The sequence below is a fragment of the Oreochromis niloticus genome, linkage group LG19, assembly GCF_001858045.2.
Source record: "Oreochromis niloticus isolate F11D_XX linkage group LG19, O_niloticus_UMD_NMBU, whole genome shotgun sequence".
Lineage (NCBI taxonomy): Eukaryota > Metazoa > Chordata > Actinopteri > Cichliformes > Cichlidae > Oreochromis > Oreochromis niloticus.
In genome coordinates, this window is record NC_031983.2 from 9441812 (window position 1) to 9457442 (window position 15631).

The 15631-nt window shown below is 41.6% G+C and overlaps 2 protein-coding genes across 3 annotated transcripts; one reads left to right on the forward strand and one right to left on the reverse strand.

The window, feature by feature from the left end:
- The first annotated feature begins 226 nt into the window (after positions 1 to 226).
- Positions 227 to 12677, forward strand: chrm5a (cholinergic receptor, muscarinic 5a). 2 transcript variants are annotated; one of them, XM_005453266.4, is made up of 2 exons: positions 227 to 1038; positions 9560 to 12677. In XM_005453266.4, the coding sequence occupies exon 2, from the start codon at positions 9636 to 9638 to the stop codon at positions 11211 to 11213; it is 1578 nt and encodes a 525-aa protein (XP_005453323.1). In that variant the 5' UTR covers positions 227 to 1038; positions 9560 to 9635; the 3' UTR covers positions 11214 to 12677.
- Positions 12324 to 15447, reverse strand: zgc:194887 (fibrinogen-like protein 1-like protein). The gene is made up of 3 exons (XM_003447737.5): positions 15114 to 15447; positions 14753 to 14909; positions 12324 to 13253 (listed from the first exon to the last, which is right to left on the reverse strand). Exons 2-3 carry the CDS (start codon positions 14895 to 14897, stop codon positions 12559 to 12561), a joined length of 840 nt encoding a protein of 279 aa, XP_003447785.1. The 5' UTR covers positions 14898 to 14909; positions 15114 to 15447; the 3' UTR covers positions 12324 to 12558.
- Positions 15448 to 15631: the final 184 nt, after the last annotated feature.

Here is a 15631-nt window from a genome sequence, read left to right on the forward strand (position 1 = left end):
TGATAGCCACACTGCTTCAGCCTCAGTGCTGTTCAAACAGTGAGAGAGCCGGGAGCGGCGATAACCAGGGTCACTGTGTCTTATTGCATTTCTGTAAAACACAGACAAAGGACATGCCATTGGAGGTAATTAATGGTTCGTGTGACACATACAGCCACACAATAACGTTTGGTTCAATTGGTCTGACTAAACACCACCCTCGCCGCCACCTCCACACACGCACTCCCTCTCGTGCTCTCCCTCCCACACCCACACCTTCCAAAACGGACCCCTTCAAACCACCCCGTAACCTCCTCCCCTTCCTTTTCTTTTCTCCTTCTCACACTTTGTGGTCTAAGCTGCATGCTCACTGTCCCGAAACGTGATGAACCATTCAGCCCTATGGGAATTTCTCCTCCCAGTTTGCTAGCGTCAGCTACATCTGTGTCTGTGTAGTTCCAACAGCAGCAGCAGCAGCAGTGTGGCAATGGCAGTGACTTGGCTCAGGCATCAGGCTGGCTCTCAGTGACATTCTGCTTCAACTTGACTGAGAGGCAGCACCGTTTCCACTCAGCTCAGACAAGCAGGGAAACTTCTCTCCTGCTTTTATTCTTTGGCTCTGCCTTAGATTCTTATTTAATTGATTAAAGCCAGAGGAAGGATCCCTTGCAACTTTAAGGATACTTGTCTCATCTGGACAGACCAGACCGCTTTGGACAGCTGAGAATAATGTGATGCCGTACGCTGCGCCTCTTGAGCAGGGATGACCGAAATCTTCCGGTACCCACCCTCCTCCTCCCACTCTCCGTCGGCTTTCTCCTGAGCTTCTGTGTTCACACTTTTCCCCAAGACCCCTCCGGCACGCAAGGGTCAAGTCAGCAGGATTTCTCATCCACCACAATCCTCTCTCCAACTGTGTTGTGATCCTGTTCCTCAGCACCATACTTGAGCAGAAAGGCTTCCCAAGCAAAACAAAGGGATTAAAAATGAACTTTGCTCTCACCAGGAGACCCGGTCTTCCCTTAAACAGAAGACTGTGAGATCTGATGAAAGTCAACTGTGAGTATTCATCTTTTTCCCCCCCTTTACATCAGTGGTTCGTTTCACAGTCTCCTGAGAATCATGCCCTTTCTGATTAATGCACAAAGGCATGACCTGGATTCAAGAGGAAATAGCATCATGTGTGCACAAGTGCATGTCTGAGAGGTCTCGGCATGTTTTTTTAATGTAGCCTTTTACCTTAATGAATGCAGCAGAGCTCCCAAAAAGATGTGTACATTTGCTCCTCAGGCAGACATGCTGTCCAGAAAAGCACCATACACTACATTATATGTGTATCTATTTAGCCATATGTCAGTTGTTTTATTAAAAGTTGCTGCTCCTAATTATTGCTAAATTCCATTAGTTAAAAGTCAATAAACAACTTGACTCTTCACATATCTTAATTATTTCCCCCTTAATTGCTTTGGAGTTTTAATTTTAGATTCCCGAATGCTTTGATAACCTACACATATTTTTATGTACACACTTAATCTGTCAGTAGTACATGCTGTTTTATTGCACAATCATATTTCTACCCCACACCATCTCCTCTCCAGCCCTCCAGTCACCGTCTTTAGCCTCGTCTTAAAACATCTGATAATAGCGCATATATTTTATTTTCTTCTGCACGATTCTAAAATGTTTAATTCATCTTCTTTAGTTGAATTAAACAAGCAAACAAAGAAAAAGAAGGCATTTCGATTCACTTCCACAAAGCCAATCGATCTTTTCCTTCAAAAGCTAAAGCTCTTTTCTTCCCTTCCCCTCTCTGATTAACTGGAAATGACAAAACAGAGAAGGATTAAGCAGTGAAGCGTGATTTTAACGAGTCCTTCCTGTCCCCACAGACCTTGTGAGGTGTTACAACAAATGTTGAGAGGTGCTCGTGCTCTTGAGAAAAATCCTGGAAGCAGTTACCACGGAACAGTAATGGCAGTGTTATGGACGAGCAGTCTATTTTACAACCAGTAACTTCCACTATTATATTAGTAAAATTAGGATTTTATGGTGAAACATTTCACGTTTTCAACTTGGGAGTTTTCATGCTCAGATGTACCATAAAGAAACCTGGCATCATCCATGTAATGGTGTGCAGTCTCACATGTGTTCCTCCCTCAGCTGCTTGGTTCTTCCATTATCTTTTGTTGTGCAGGCAAAAGTAATATCAGCGGAGAGGAAATGGGGCGAGTTGGGAACAAACATCAGAAAACCCAGAGGCACAAACCAAGGCAGACGTACACTAATATTTAGCAAATTCCTCACACAAGAATTCAAATGAGCCAGATCATTATCCAAATGATGGGGTCTTAATGAAATGTTGTAGTCACTCATAAAACAGTACTCACTGTTATTGTTTTATTCCCTCCAGTAGCTGCCAAATCTATGCAGATCACAATATTTGCCTAACGATCGTGGTCCTCATTTCTCACGGGAGGAAAGCTGTAATTTAACTTGTGCTGGTTTGAAAAACAAAACTGTTAAGAAGCAAAACTCATATTTTGATCTTTTCCTTTAGCTGATTTTATCCTACACAATCATCCTTTTAGCACTAATGCTTAAATATCTATGCTTGGGAGCAGTTCTTAATGTGAACATTTTTATTTGTTCTTTCCCCGTCAGAGGCACAAGCGTGTTTCAAGCAATATCGTAGAGCCACCCTCCTCTTCCAGAATCAAGAGCTCTTAGCAATAGTCCAGTGAGCTGACTGCAAACCATTGTGTCGAGGAGCTCTGGGCTGATTTGCACATCACCCATCGTGCAGATGCATACCCTACAGTATGGTTTCCTCTGTTTGCTTTCCCTTGACTTGTCTCTGTGTTGCTTTCTCTTCCTTCTGATGATCACTCTCATGTCCTTTCCCTTTTACTAATGCCACACACGCGCTATTTGAGTTCGTGCTTTTTGCTGTGCTGTGCATTTGTGTTTCCACCAAAGGACAATGTAAAGAAAGGTTACCTGTGACTAGGAGGCTTGGTGGGGGCAGTGTATGAGGCTACTGCACAGGAGCCCTGATGGCGAGGTGCCAGAGGACCTGCAGGAAGCCAGCCTTCGACCAGATTTGTGCTACCTGTGCGGACTCACAAGCCGGGCACTGTTAATCACTGGATCAATGACCATTACTTATGCATACCAACACAATATTTGAGAGAATGGTCTGATACCTTTAGTATGTATAATTAATAAGGGAGAGTCAGTTTTCTTGGCAAGAGCAACACGATTTCTTTGCACCACTGTTTGGAGCTGATGCGCTTTTATCCTCTTATTTAAAACCATAATTTCAAAGCTTTTTGTAAGTTCATATCAAACATTTTTTAAACCTCCCATGTGTCCCCGGGCTGACAAAGCCTGCCTACTCCCCAGTGTCACATTTGATAACAAGCTTCATCCATAAAAAGCTCCAAAAACAGGACGCAACAGACGATATTCACTATTTATAGTGAGGCAGAGGCCATGTTTACTCCACAGTCTGAGTTCTGAGTGTACCATTAAAATGCTTCCTGCTTCGATTTAGAAGCTATTAGCGGGCTTGACTTGTTCTACCACTTGAGGTCAAGCAGCAGAACAAGTGTATTCTTTGTGTGTGTGCCTGTAAGCCTAGAACACATCAGTCATCAGTGAGTCAGAAATATCTCTATCCCGAAAACGGTGCACCTATCATCATTAATTCATTCTTTTCTGAAAAAGGGTAATCGGATTGCTTGCATCATAAAATTGGAAAACCTAACAGAAAAACCAAAGAAAACTAAAAAATAGTTCACGGCTATGCGTTTTGAGAGTGTACCTGACTTATCTGGGCTCATCTGTGCTAGCTGCTTACGCCAGCAAACATGTTCACGCAAGACTGCCAAAGCTGTTATGTTTAGGGAGGGTAATATTTTCCAGGCCACATTAAATAGCCTATGACCATTGTAATAAAAAATGTATCAGATGACTATGTGGAAACAGTGTGTGCCTCTCATAGTGATTAGTAAAGATTTATTAGCTATGGGCAGCGCTGCCCCACTTTATGGCTTCAACCAACCGTTAGGGTGTCCACTAGTAAATTTAACATTTTCTCACTTACCATCATTTTGTGGCAAAACCACACGGCTGTTTTCAGGAAGAAACGGGAAACAAAACAGAAGATGTGACCATAGATTGGATATTGTTTGCAGGATTAAAAAGTAAGCCATCAGAGAAGCGTCTTAAAAACGCGTTCTTTTACAAGAAGCTAAAAGTCCCGAAAACGACATCCAGTTAGTCATGGTAAAAGTGCGCCCTTTTTCTCTCATAAGGTTTTACGGATCAGGACATAATAAAAATCATCTGGCCCTCGGTGGATAAAAATTGGGTAAATACAACCTTAGATGAACTTTTTTTTAGAAGAAATTCAGCTAAAATGCACAGAGAACGTGAAAAACTCAGTACACCCTTACTGTTTCCATAGGAGTTAAGAGGGTGGGTAGCAGCCAGGTGCTGCTTATTAAACACACTCGATTAACTGATCATCAGAAATTGTGACCACCTCTATAAAAGAAGAGATTTTGACAGTTTGCTGGTCTGGAGCATTCAGATGTGTTAACAGAATTTGCAAGAAGGAAAGACGTCTTGTGTGCGAACATCAGTCTGGATATGATTATAAGGTAATTTAGAACCAACTGGAAGTCTGTCATTCTGCAGAGAGAAAGATTATTCACAAGTGAAAAACAATCAAGACAGTTGCCAACTTTCCAGGAGTGGATGTCACAGCAAACGCCAAGGTCAGACCGCGCAATGCTCAGAGAAATTGCAAGAAAACCCCCAAAGGCTACATCTCACACCCTACAGGCTTCAGTTAGCATGTTAAATGTTAAAGTTCCTGACAGTACAACTAGAAAAAGTCTGAAGGTTTGCCAAGAGAAAGCCTCTTTTCTCTAAAAAGAACATGGCAGCATGAGTTAGCATGACAAGTTGTTTCTGAACAAACCAAGACTTCTGGCACTTTTTTCTAAGCTTAAGTGTTTTCTAACATTCACACTCTTATGGATGCACCAGAGAGTAACTTGGGGTTAATATTTTTCTCAAGGATATTTTGCATACAGACTGGAGCAGTCAGGGACTGAACGACCAGATGTCTGATTCCTAGGGGACCTGCTCTACCTCCTGAACTACTGCCACCCCAGTGTGGTGTGGCTCAAAGACCCCCACAGTGGAGATGTTTGGCCATAATGCAAAGTGCCACATTTGGTGAATATGAAACACAGCAAATCAGCTCCTAGTGTCAGAGTGGTGGAGGGTTTGAGGGGTGATGATTTGGTGTTGTTTTGCAGGGACTGGACCTGGGTACCTTGCAGTTAACTATGAACTCCTCTGTATACCAAAGTATTTTAGAGTCAAATGAGAGGCCATCCAAAGCGAGCCAAAAATGAGTCACGAGAGACCACCTACAATCAGCAAATCTCCAATAGAATGGCTGAAAAACAAAAGAATCAAGATATTGCAATGGTCTGGTCAAAGTCCAGACAGTCTAGAGTTAAGCAAGGACCTTCAGAGAACTGTGCATAAACAAATGCCTCAATGAAATGAAGCATCGCTGTATAGAACAGATGGCCAAAATTCCTCCACAGTGATGTGAGAGACTGTTACAGTCACACAGAACACAAAAACTCCAAGTTATTGTGGCTAAAAGTGATTCGACAAGCTATTTAATCATGGGATATAGTTCGTTTTTCACACAATACTTCTGCATTTTGGTTTAGTCTTTGTTGAATAAATAATTACATGGTATAATATGTCATATGTTGTTGTTTATCTGAGGTTACATTTGCCTAATTTTAAGACCTGGGCAGGACCAGATAGTTTTTTATCATATCCTGATATGTGAAACCTTAGAATTAAGGGACGGTGCACAATACCATGACTGAATATAGAAGTCTGATTAGTTCGTGGTCTCAGTTGCCAACTTTTTGTGTCGTGACAAGTCGTAATATTGATTTTCCCAAAGCACTTCCATTTACAGTAAAATAGATGATGCAACAGCGTATACTTTAGGTCAGGTCTACCTTGTGATTGGAAAGCTCTGACTGTTTGACACATGGCTTCAAAACACCAAGATGCCAACACTGGAAGCACTTAAAGGCTTAACAGGACTTTACAAAATGACGCATGGCATCAAGGTGGCAACATATGTGCTATTTTTACAGTCTATGAATGGGGCTTAGTTAATACCTAGCTTGTGAATGTGTTGGAACTTTGAGCAGCAGAATTACTTTGTGTTTAGGAGACGATAAAAAGAAACTAACAGGGAGTGAATATCGACTCCAAATGACAGTGATGCTATTCAGCATGTTACTTTTGTCGTGCTGCATTGACACTAACATGATGTTATCTGGAAGATGTTAACCCAGGCTGACATTAGTTGTCATTTTTTGTGTAATGAACATTGACAAATTGGTCCATCTTTTGATGGGATCACACAAGCTGCAAAGTCCATCGTCAATTCAGTGTCTTATTTTAGCATGTTAGTGTCTCCAGTCTTAGTATATTGGCTACTGATAGTTGATTGATGGTATAAAAGGTCTAAAAATGGAAGCCAACACAGAAACTCCATTAACCTACATTATTTTAAATGGGGAATACTCTGGTTTCCAAAGACTTCTGGTTATATAGAAGTCCAAGAGGCACCTCGCTCTATAATCTCAATAAATAATTTCCTGTTGACTTTATGAATTAAATTACTAGTCATAGGTCGAAATCACTGGAACTTTAGGTCGATTTTGATTACAAGAGTCAGAAATGTGAATTATTAAGGTTTGTGACTGAAGTCGTTAATCCTCAGTTTCACAGGATCCACAGGTCACTCATCACATCAAGATTAAAAACACTAAGATGGTGCGATCTACTGTACAATATAAAGCGCCTTGAGGCGACTTCTGTTGTGATTTGGCGCTATATAAATAAAATTGAATGGAATTGAATGGAATTGATGGCAAAAACTCTCTCAGCTTGAGGCTTGTTGTGGGAGTGGGTAATGTCTTTGGACTTTGGGAGGAAACCAGAGTACTTGAAGAGAACCCACTCAAACTCAGGGAGAGCATGTACTCTCCACACACAAGGGCCCCAGCCGGCCGGTGGGTTTGAACCCTCTTGCTCTGAGGCGACAGCGCTAACCACAGCATGTCGCCCACATTTGAAATTTGTAAGTAGTTTATTCAAAGCAGGGTAATGATGCAGGGATTCGAGTAATGTGATATGAAATGCTATTCTATAACAAGATGAGGGACATTTGAAGTCCTGCCGGAGGACTCCAACTGTCGCACCGTCACTGTAATGTTATTTGTGCAGGCCTCGGGCTACCTCTGGCACTCCTGCTTACCTGGCACTGTCCGAGAAATGCCTGTGAATAAGGGCGTTATTTCTCAAGTGAGGTTGTGATTATGTCCAAAGAATTACATTGCTGACAGTGATACATCTCTCTCTGGAGGAGTTATCCACCTGAGCGTGACGTTAAGAGAAAGTTTCCTTTTACCCGAGCTCAGGCTCCAGTAGCATTTTTCAGATAAGGAAGATTAGCCTGAAACATGGATCGTTTAAAAAAATGTAGTTTGGGTTTTTTTAGAAAGTAATCACAAAATAATCTCAAAATAACTCTGTAAGACAAAGTCATTTTAGGTAAACTGGAGTTTAACGACTTTAGATTCAAAGATTTAAACAATTTTTTGTGCCTACACTAAGGTTACCATTTGGGATACTGTTAGATATCTACATTTGGTTATTTACTTAGTAAATGAAAGTAGTCTTTTAGTCCAGGCTTAGTCAGCTAAAACATAAATGCTTGTATACGTGTCTGAAAGCCAGTTCCCCAACACTGACTGCTTTCCTAGCTGTGCCTGTGTTTTGGAACAGGCTGGCTGAGAGGGTAATATGTAAAGCTGTCTTTACCTACATGTGTGCCAGTACTCTGGCTGACAGCCTGAGGCTGCATTTGCTGCTTCCCACATGGAGGTTATCTGCACTGAGTTCATTGTTGCTCTGCACTGAGAGTCTCAGAGCATCTGCACCTCCCCGATGGTAGATTCACCATATGCCGTAGCTGTATTATTTTCAATCGAACAGAATAAGTGTGAATTTGAACATAAAGTTTTAGAGTTTGGAAGGTCGTACACAGGACACAGATGCTGGGCTGTAACATGGCGATTTCCTAATTTTAAGCAGACCAAGTGGCAGGGATGAAAATACCAGTGCCGTGGTGCCCAGTTGGCTGCAGCATTTCCTGAGGGAAGACTGACCGCTCTAGAAAGATAGAGGGAACGACAGCCTATTAACTCGTGGAAACAAGTGAAAGACTAGTGCCTCACAGCCAAGTAGCATTTATATATAAACAAATAGTCTACATGAATGGGTATGAATCTGTATCAGTTGTATATGCAAATGTATTCAGTTCCACAGGATTTAATCTTGCTTCAGTAGATTTCAAACCGATCAAAGTCAGCGGAAGACCGCACAGATGTGTTTGTACTCCATGATAGACGAGGCATCAAGCCATAGCCATTTCCTACGGGCTTTGGGAGGATAGCCTCATACTCGCTATTAACTGTAGTTTCCAGCACAGAAGAACATTTTCACCTGGTCTAACCTGACAGGGAGGAACCCTGTATGTTGTGAGCTTCCATGTGCATCTTTTCACTGTGATCAGTTGTGAATTAATATCTGTACTGTTCACTTACTGTCCCTGCATTCATATGCTACTTTTTCCCCTACATCCAAGAAAATGCATTAGCAGGGGAAACCAATCTAATGATCAAACACCAGGTTTGCCTACTTGTTATTTAAATGCGGTCCATCCTAAAAATGACAGCAGACTGATACATGGAAATAAGCTGACAGCAAGTCTCAAGTGTAGGCAGGCATTTACTACCCATAACTGGATCTTTGAAATGATATATAATATATGTATAAATTAAACATCTTCCAGCAGAATAACGCTCCCTCCAAAAACATGTTAAACGGAAAATCATGTCAACTACTCACAATGCATGTGACTATGTGTCAATAACCTTTCCAAGCATCTGATCATTGTTTGTAGGCTTGTCACAAGCAGCAAATGTGTAACATTGATATTGTTTTATAAATAAATCTAAATATTTGCTTATGCAAACAAATTAGGCACTCCGAGTAGGGATATTTAAAATAATGTTGTATTTACACACTTATAACGTAATAACTCTTAAAAGAAACTTGTTATTTTTGTTTGTTGTAAAAGAGATTTCTGATTCTTACTAATAATCATAGTTTTCATAATGCCTACAATTAGTTTCTCAACAATCTCAAAATGTAGTAAATATCTGTTATGGCTGAATGAATAACAGAACCACAATCCCCATCATCATTTGTCTGTTTCATAATTTCAGTTTTGACACAAGATAAAATCATTTGTCTTATTTTGCATTTTGTCACAGACACAAACATATCAGCCTCAATATTAACACCCAAGTCCAGGTTTGACTAGTTCATGCACACTGAACTGCTGCCATCTAGTGGCAGAGATACAGAGTAATGCTTCTTTTCTTCTTTTTTTCAGGAGGGCTTAGTGGAAATGACAAACCTGGTATTAAAGACTCCTGCGATATTTGGATGCCAATAACCAGGAGAAGGCCATGGAAGGAGAAATCATGAACTCCACAGTAAATACCAGCACGATGGATATCCACCCGGTCACCCACAGTCTCTGGGAGGTGATCACCATTGCAACTGTCTCGGCTATAGTCAGCCTCATTACCATTGTGGGGAATGTTCTAGTAATGGTCTCCTTTAAAGTCAACAGCCAGCTGAAGACAGTGAACAATTACTACCTGCTGAGTCTGGCAGCTGCAGACCTCATCATAGGTGTTTTCTCCATGAATCTATACACCTCTTATATACTGATGGGTTACTGGGCCTTGGGAAACCTTGCCTGTGACTTGTGGTTGGCATTGGACTACGTAGCTAGCAATGCCTCAGTCATGAACCTGCTGGTGATCAGTTTTGACAGATATTTCTCCATCACCAGGCCTCTAACTTACAGGGCCAAACGGACTCCTAAACGAGCTGGGATCATGATAGGTTTAGCATGGCTAGTGTCGCTTGTTCTGTGGGCCCCGCCTATTCTCTGCTGGCAGTACTTTGTTGGAAAGAGGACTGTCCCCGAGAAGCAATGCCAAATCCAGTTTTTCTCTGAGCCTGTAATTACTTTTGGGACAGCTATTGCGGCCTTTTACGTCCCTGTATCTGTCATGACAATCCTGTACTGCAGAATCTACAAGGAGACAGAAAAGAGGACCAAAGATCTTGCAGAGCTTCAAGGGATTAACTGTTCTACAGAGTCTGGGGTGGCTCAGCCTCAGAAAACCATCATCAGATCTTGTTTTAGCTGTAAACTAAGTTCAGCATCACAAGACAGGAACCAGGCCTCGTGGTCCTCCTCCACCAGGAGCAACGCGGTCAAATCAGCGGCCACCACCAGCGATGAATGGTCCAAAGCTGGTCAGCTGACCACCTTTAACAGCTACGCCTCCTCCGAGGACGAGGACAGGCCAGTGTCTCCAGGAGGCTTCCAGACCTCCTTCGGGAACCAGGCTTGCAAGGCCACCAAGAGTGGAGTATGCAGCGAGAGCGAGCAGCTCAGCAGCTACGATGAAGAGAGTTTCTTTCAGACGCCACCCAAAAGCAACTCCCAGAAGAGCAGCAAGTGTGTGTCCTACAAGTTTAAACCAGTGACCAAGGAAAGTCACACGGAGCACCAAAGCAGAAACGGAGACACGAAAATGGTGTCGCCAACATTCTCCTCGGCCGAGTCCATGAGCGTTCCGTCCACCTCCACCATGTCCAAGCCCATAGACACAACGCTGAAGAGCCAGATCACCAAGAGAAAAAGGATGGTGCTGATCAAGGAAAGGAAAGCAGCTCAAACTCTCAGCGCCATCCTGCTGGCCTTCATCTTAACATGGACTCCTTATAACATCATGGTGCTGATTTCTACCTTCTGCTCTCAATGCATCCCTGTCTCCCTCTGGCACCTGGGCTACTGGCTGTGCTACGTCAACAGCACCGTCAATCCCATGTGCTACGCCCTTTGCAACAAGACTTTCCAAAAGACCTTTCGCATGCTCTTACTCTGCCAGTGGAAAAAGAAAAGGATTGAAGAGAAACTATACTGGTATGGACAAAACCCCGTGGTCAGCTCTAAAATGACATGAAGAAGTTGCGAGACAGTGGCTGTAAATCATATGTTTGCACCAATAACTTTGGCTTTATGAACTTGTGCATACGTATTAGGTGATATCAAAAGATATCCAGAGCCTAGTACATCTTATAGTGCTGCTCATTAATCAGTAGGTCTGCTATAGTGTATGGTAATTGCTGCTGGAAGAATATTCTATATTTTGTACACTGTATGTAGGTTCAAAAATATACAAAACAAACCAGTATTTTTCTCCAAGTTGAAGCACATTTACACCATTGATTTACACAGCAGCACACTTTGATATCTGGAGACCATCGCGAAGTTGCTCCAGTCCCAAAAGTCAAGCTGATGCACTCATACCCAAAATGTCACAAGACACACAGAGCTCTTTAATTCTTAAAGTATTGTGCTTGTTCTGATGAGGCGTATTTCCAAATGGCTGTCGTTGTTTTTTTTAAAGGGCTAATATGCTTCATCGTGATGTCGGACTCTTGCTCGTTAAGTCAAGACAGTTACTTGATGTTCATGAAAGCCTTTTAATGTGTGCCACTGTAATTTGTCCAATGAATAAATGTGTAGAGAGTCAGATTCATTGTTTTGTCATCACTTGCTGTGATTTTCATGTCGTGCGAAATCCCAGTGCAAAATACGGTTATAGCAATCATGCATAAAAGGCATTAATGGATCACTTGAGTTTACCGATTGGGACAAACAAACTTGTTAATAATGTCAGTGTTTACATTGGAAGTTTTGTGGAGGATTTAACAGCTCACACTGTTTATGAATTCTCTCTATTACATTTTATTCTCAGGATATTTTCTTTTCATTAAGCATTGAACTACAGTATGTTTTCCCCCTCTGAATTACTGTGGCTAAATCAATATCACTGTATTTCTGGCCAACTTGTAATGTACTGTGGAAAATATGTTGGTGCGCTGTTCCTTTCTGTACGCATTGAATGGAAGATGCCTTGCACAGGCTGTTTTATTTTTTATCTGTCATAAGCTATAATGCCATGAAACACTTCTTGGTAACTGTGATAAACCTGGAGTCTGCACTTGCAATTTTCAGAAAGAAAAAAACAAAACTAAAAAACATGCTTTGCTTCAAGTATACTGACTTGGTGTGTGATGGAAACAAAGCTAGAGCTAAATCTGTACTGCGACTTTTTACTGTATTTCAGGTTTGTGATGCGTTTTTGTTTCTTTTCAGTATTTTGTGATCATGTCCATGCATTTTTGAATAAAATGTGGTCAATAGAAGGTCCAGTAGTCACTACAAGAAAATCCCTGATATCACCCATTGTAGTGTTTAATGACAAAAACTCAAATCTGGCACAAATCCTGAGAATGATGTCCTTATAGCTCATCCTTCTTGCAGTCTCCACTCTGAATCAGTTTCACTGTGTCAGAAGGTCTCACCATCATCCATGCATACTTGCACAGCCGCTCCTTGTTGCAGTCTTTTTGCCAATAGATGACATTTCTGCGATTCAGATTGGCGCCGGCGCAGGCGTCGTACCACCAGCCTCCTCCCGGCACCCCTTGAAACTCCAGTTTGGCACAGTTCTGGAAGTAGTTATCATTGTCTCTGTCTTTAGTGGTGAATTTCTGGTTGTCGTGGAGATAGTTCTCTGTTTCCAGCGTCAGAGCGTCTACGGTTGTGCCCTCAAACAACCCCAGTCTCAGTCTATAAGCTGATGCTTCATCCTCCACCAGGAATGGATCATACTGTCCCATCTTTGTGACAGCATCTTGGTCCACAAGTTTTATTCCTAGTTTATAGCGTGCAGGCCCACGGGTAAGCTGATGAAGGTAGTCATTCCCAAGCCAATGATCTCCAGTGATAAAACCAAAGCCTTTCTTATATTCAGCCCAAGTGCGATCAAAATTCACACTGCTATTCACAGTAATGTGCTGCACCACAGTCCAGCCTCCCTCCTGCATGGCACAGTAGGCTACAATGGGGGAGTCCCCTGGTTGGATCAGGTACACTCCGTCTCTGGCCCGGCCTGAAGAGGCCATCAGCATTTCATAGCAGTCTCTGGGCAGCACTGTTGAGCAATTAAACATCAGTCATATCAAAACTAATACCAGGCAATCAGAATTACTTTATAGCTATGAATTAGGCAGGTTTATCATATACATCACACATCGAGTCTATTACTCCATTACTAGCATTTCTGATAATTACAACATATTTGTTTTGTCTTCATTTAGTACAAAAAGGTTTAACGTGTGAAAATGACAGTTATTTCACCAAGTTTATGTACTGATCCTCGACTCAGTGGAGTAGCTTTCTAAATTCTGTAATATTATCGTGATTGAAATGTGAAATTTAAATAACTTAAACAAATTACAAGCTGCTAACAGGTGAGCTTTTTAGCTGCACATTAGTTTTGAAGTCTTCAAAAGGAGACGGGAAGCTTTGTTTGCTTTTCCCAGTTTTTACACCAAGCTAACTAGCTTGCTAACATTAGCCTCTAGCTTAGAGAAAAAGACCCCCCCCCCCAAATGTTTTTCAAATTGCCAAACAACTTCTTTAAACCCACTCCATGCAAAATTTGGTTATGTCTAATTTAAGGACCCTTCAGGTGTTCAGTGAATAGTTGCAGTCTGGTACCAACAATGCAGGTCAGGAATTATAGGGATGTCTGAAAATTTGCTTACCTTGTGCTACTTTCTACCCAAGGCATCATTAGATTTAAACACAAGTACTAAAAGTCAATACAAAATCCAGTACTTTATGAAAATGATCATTTTATTTATTTGAGGGACAAAATATCAGATCTTCTACTTTGGGAATCTGGTTTATTGTGCAGCTGTTGTGCAGCAATAACTGCAACTAAACATTGATCAGCTTTAAATAGATTTATACATGCTGACAGTTTCATTTAGAATTAGCTTGTTTAGTTCGTACACTATGGCCCAGATGCACTACAACAGCTCCAAACCATCATGCTCCTTCAATCGTGCCGCAGAAAACATTTTTATGGTGTCAAGCTTAGAAGATAATCTTTCTAATATTACCGATAACCTTACGTGAACAGAAAGCTGTAGACAGGCAGAAATGTTGTTTTGAGAGAGCAGTGGCTTTCTACTTGCAGCACTGCAATGCACACTGTTCTTGTTCACTGTTCTCCTGATGACTTTCTTAAGAACATTAATATTATCCAATGTGAGAGAGGCCTTTACTTAGAAATCACACTCTTGGAATAAACTCTGCTGATCTGCTTTACATGGACAGGGTAACAATTCTGTCCAACATTTCTGAATGTGAAAGGACCGTCTGTCTGATCACATTCAAAAAATATGTTTCTGTACAAAATAATAAGCGATTTGGATCTAGAGGTTGGAATTAAACTCACATCCACAAGAGTAATCTTCACAGATATGAAGGTATTCTGCATTTTTTTTTTTTTAATCTAATGATTTTCCAGACTAGTGTTTTGAAAATTCTCCCAAATCATGTTCAGTTTTTGTCCAAATCCAAAACTGAAACAGACAGGAAAGAAAAATCAAACAGAAAGTGAAAGCCTACATAAATAAATACCTCTCATTCCACGGTTCAGGACCAATTTATGCTCATCTGGTGAAAGGAGATTCAGGTTTTCAGCTTGGAGATGGTCCATGTCAAATCCAGTCACACTAAGCAGCAGCAAAACCACTGCTGGCGACAGGCATCTCAAATACTTCATCCTTTACTTTTTCTGTGATCAAACCAACAGCATTTTTTTAGTGATATGAGCTGATGTAACCCTAATACAAAACTCCATCCATCTGTCTATTTTCCTCCGCGTATCCAGGCCGGGTCTCAGGGGCAGCAGCCTAAGCAGACAAGCCCAGACCTCCCTCTCCCCGGCCACCTCCTAATACAAAACTGTGCTGAAGAAATATAAAATCAAAGCGCTTACATTAAGTAGAGCCACCTGTGTCCTGAAACACAGTGTAGAAATGTGTTGTCTGCACCAGAATCGTCTCCCACTCTGTATTTGTCTCCTCTGATCGAATGACAAGCAGCAGAAACACAAACACAACGGCCGACAGCTGAGTTCGGATTGGGAGTTCACTGAATTGCAGTGCCCGTGCCTAGCTAGAGTTGGACTTTATCCTCAGGTTCACCTTAAAATGCTAGACACCAGTCCTCGACTTATCTGTGTAAAGTGAGATAAAACCCACATTTAAACACATATCTCTGCCTTACTTAAATCACTTCAACTGTGAATGAGGTTTAAAGTCCAGGTGAGACTGAACTGTAAAGGTTCAGCCTTTGCTCATTTCACTCCTCCTCCTATTGAGTGTTTTTGTGAGCTGATTGGCGTGTGAAAGCCCCTGATCACAACTGGTGTTTGCCCTCTGCTTCAATACAAGCCTATTACCTTGATTTACATCTAACAAGCTTTGTGTTCTGCTACAGCACTTAACGTTGGTG

Bases quoted from the DNA above. Each gene is read 5' to 3' on its own strand.
- chrm5a (XM_005453266.4), top strand. From the start codon at position 9,636: ATGGAAGGAGAAATCATGAACTCCACAGTAAATACCAGCACGATGGAT.
- zgc:194887 (XM_003447737.5), bottom strand. From the start codon at position 14,897: ATGAAGTATTTGAGATGCCTGTCGCCAGCAGTGGTTTTGCTGCTGCTT. The intron at 13,254-14,752 runs GTATTTATTTAT...ATTGCTCAACAG, and splicing joins CCTGAACCGTGGAATGAGAG to TGCTGCCCAGAGACTGCTAT.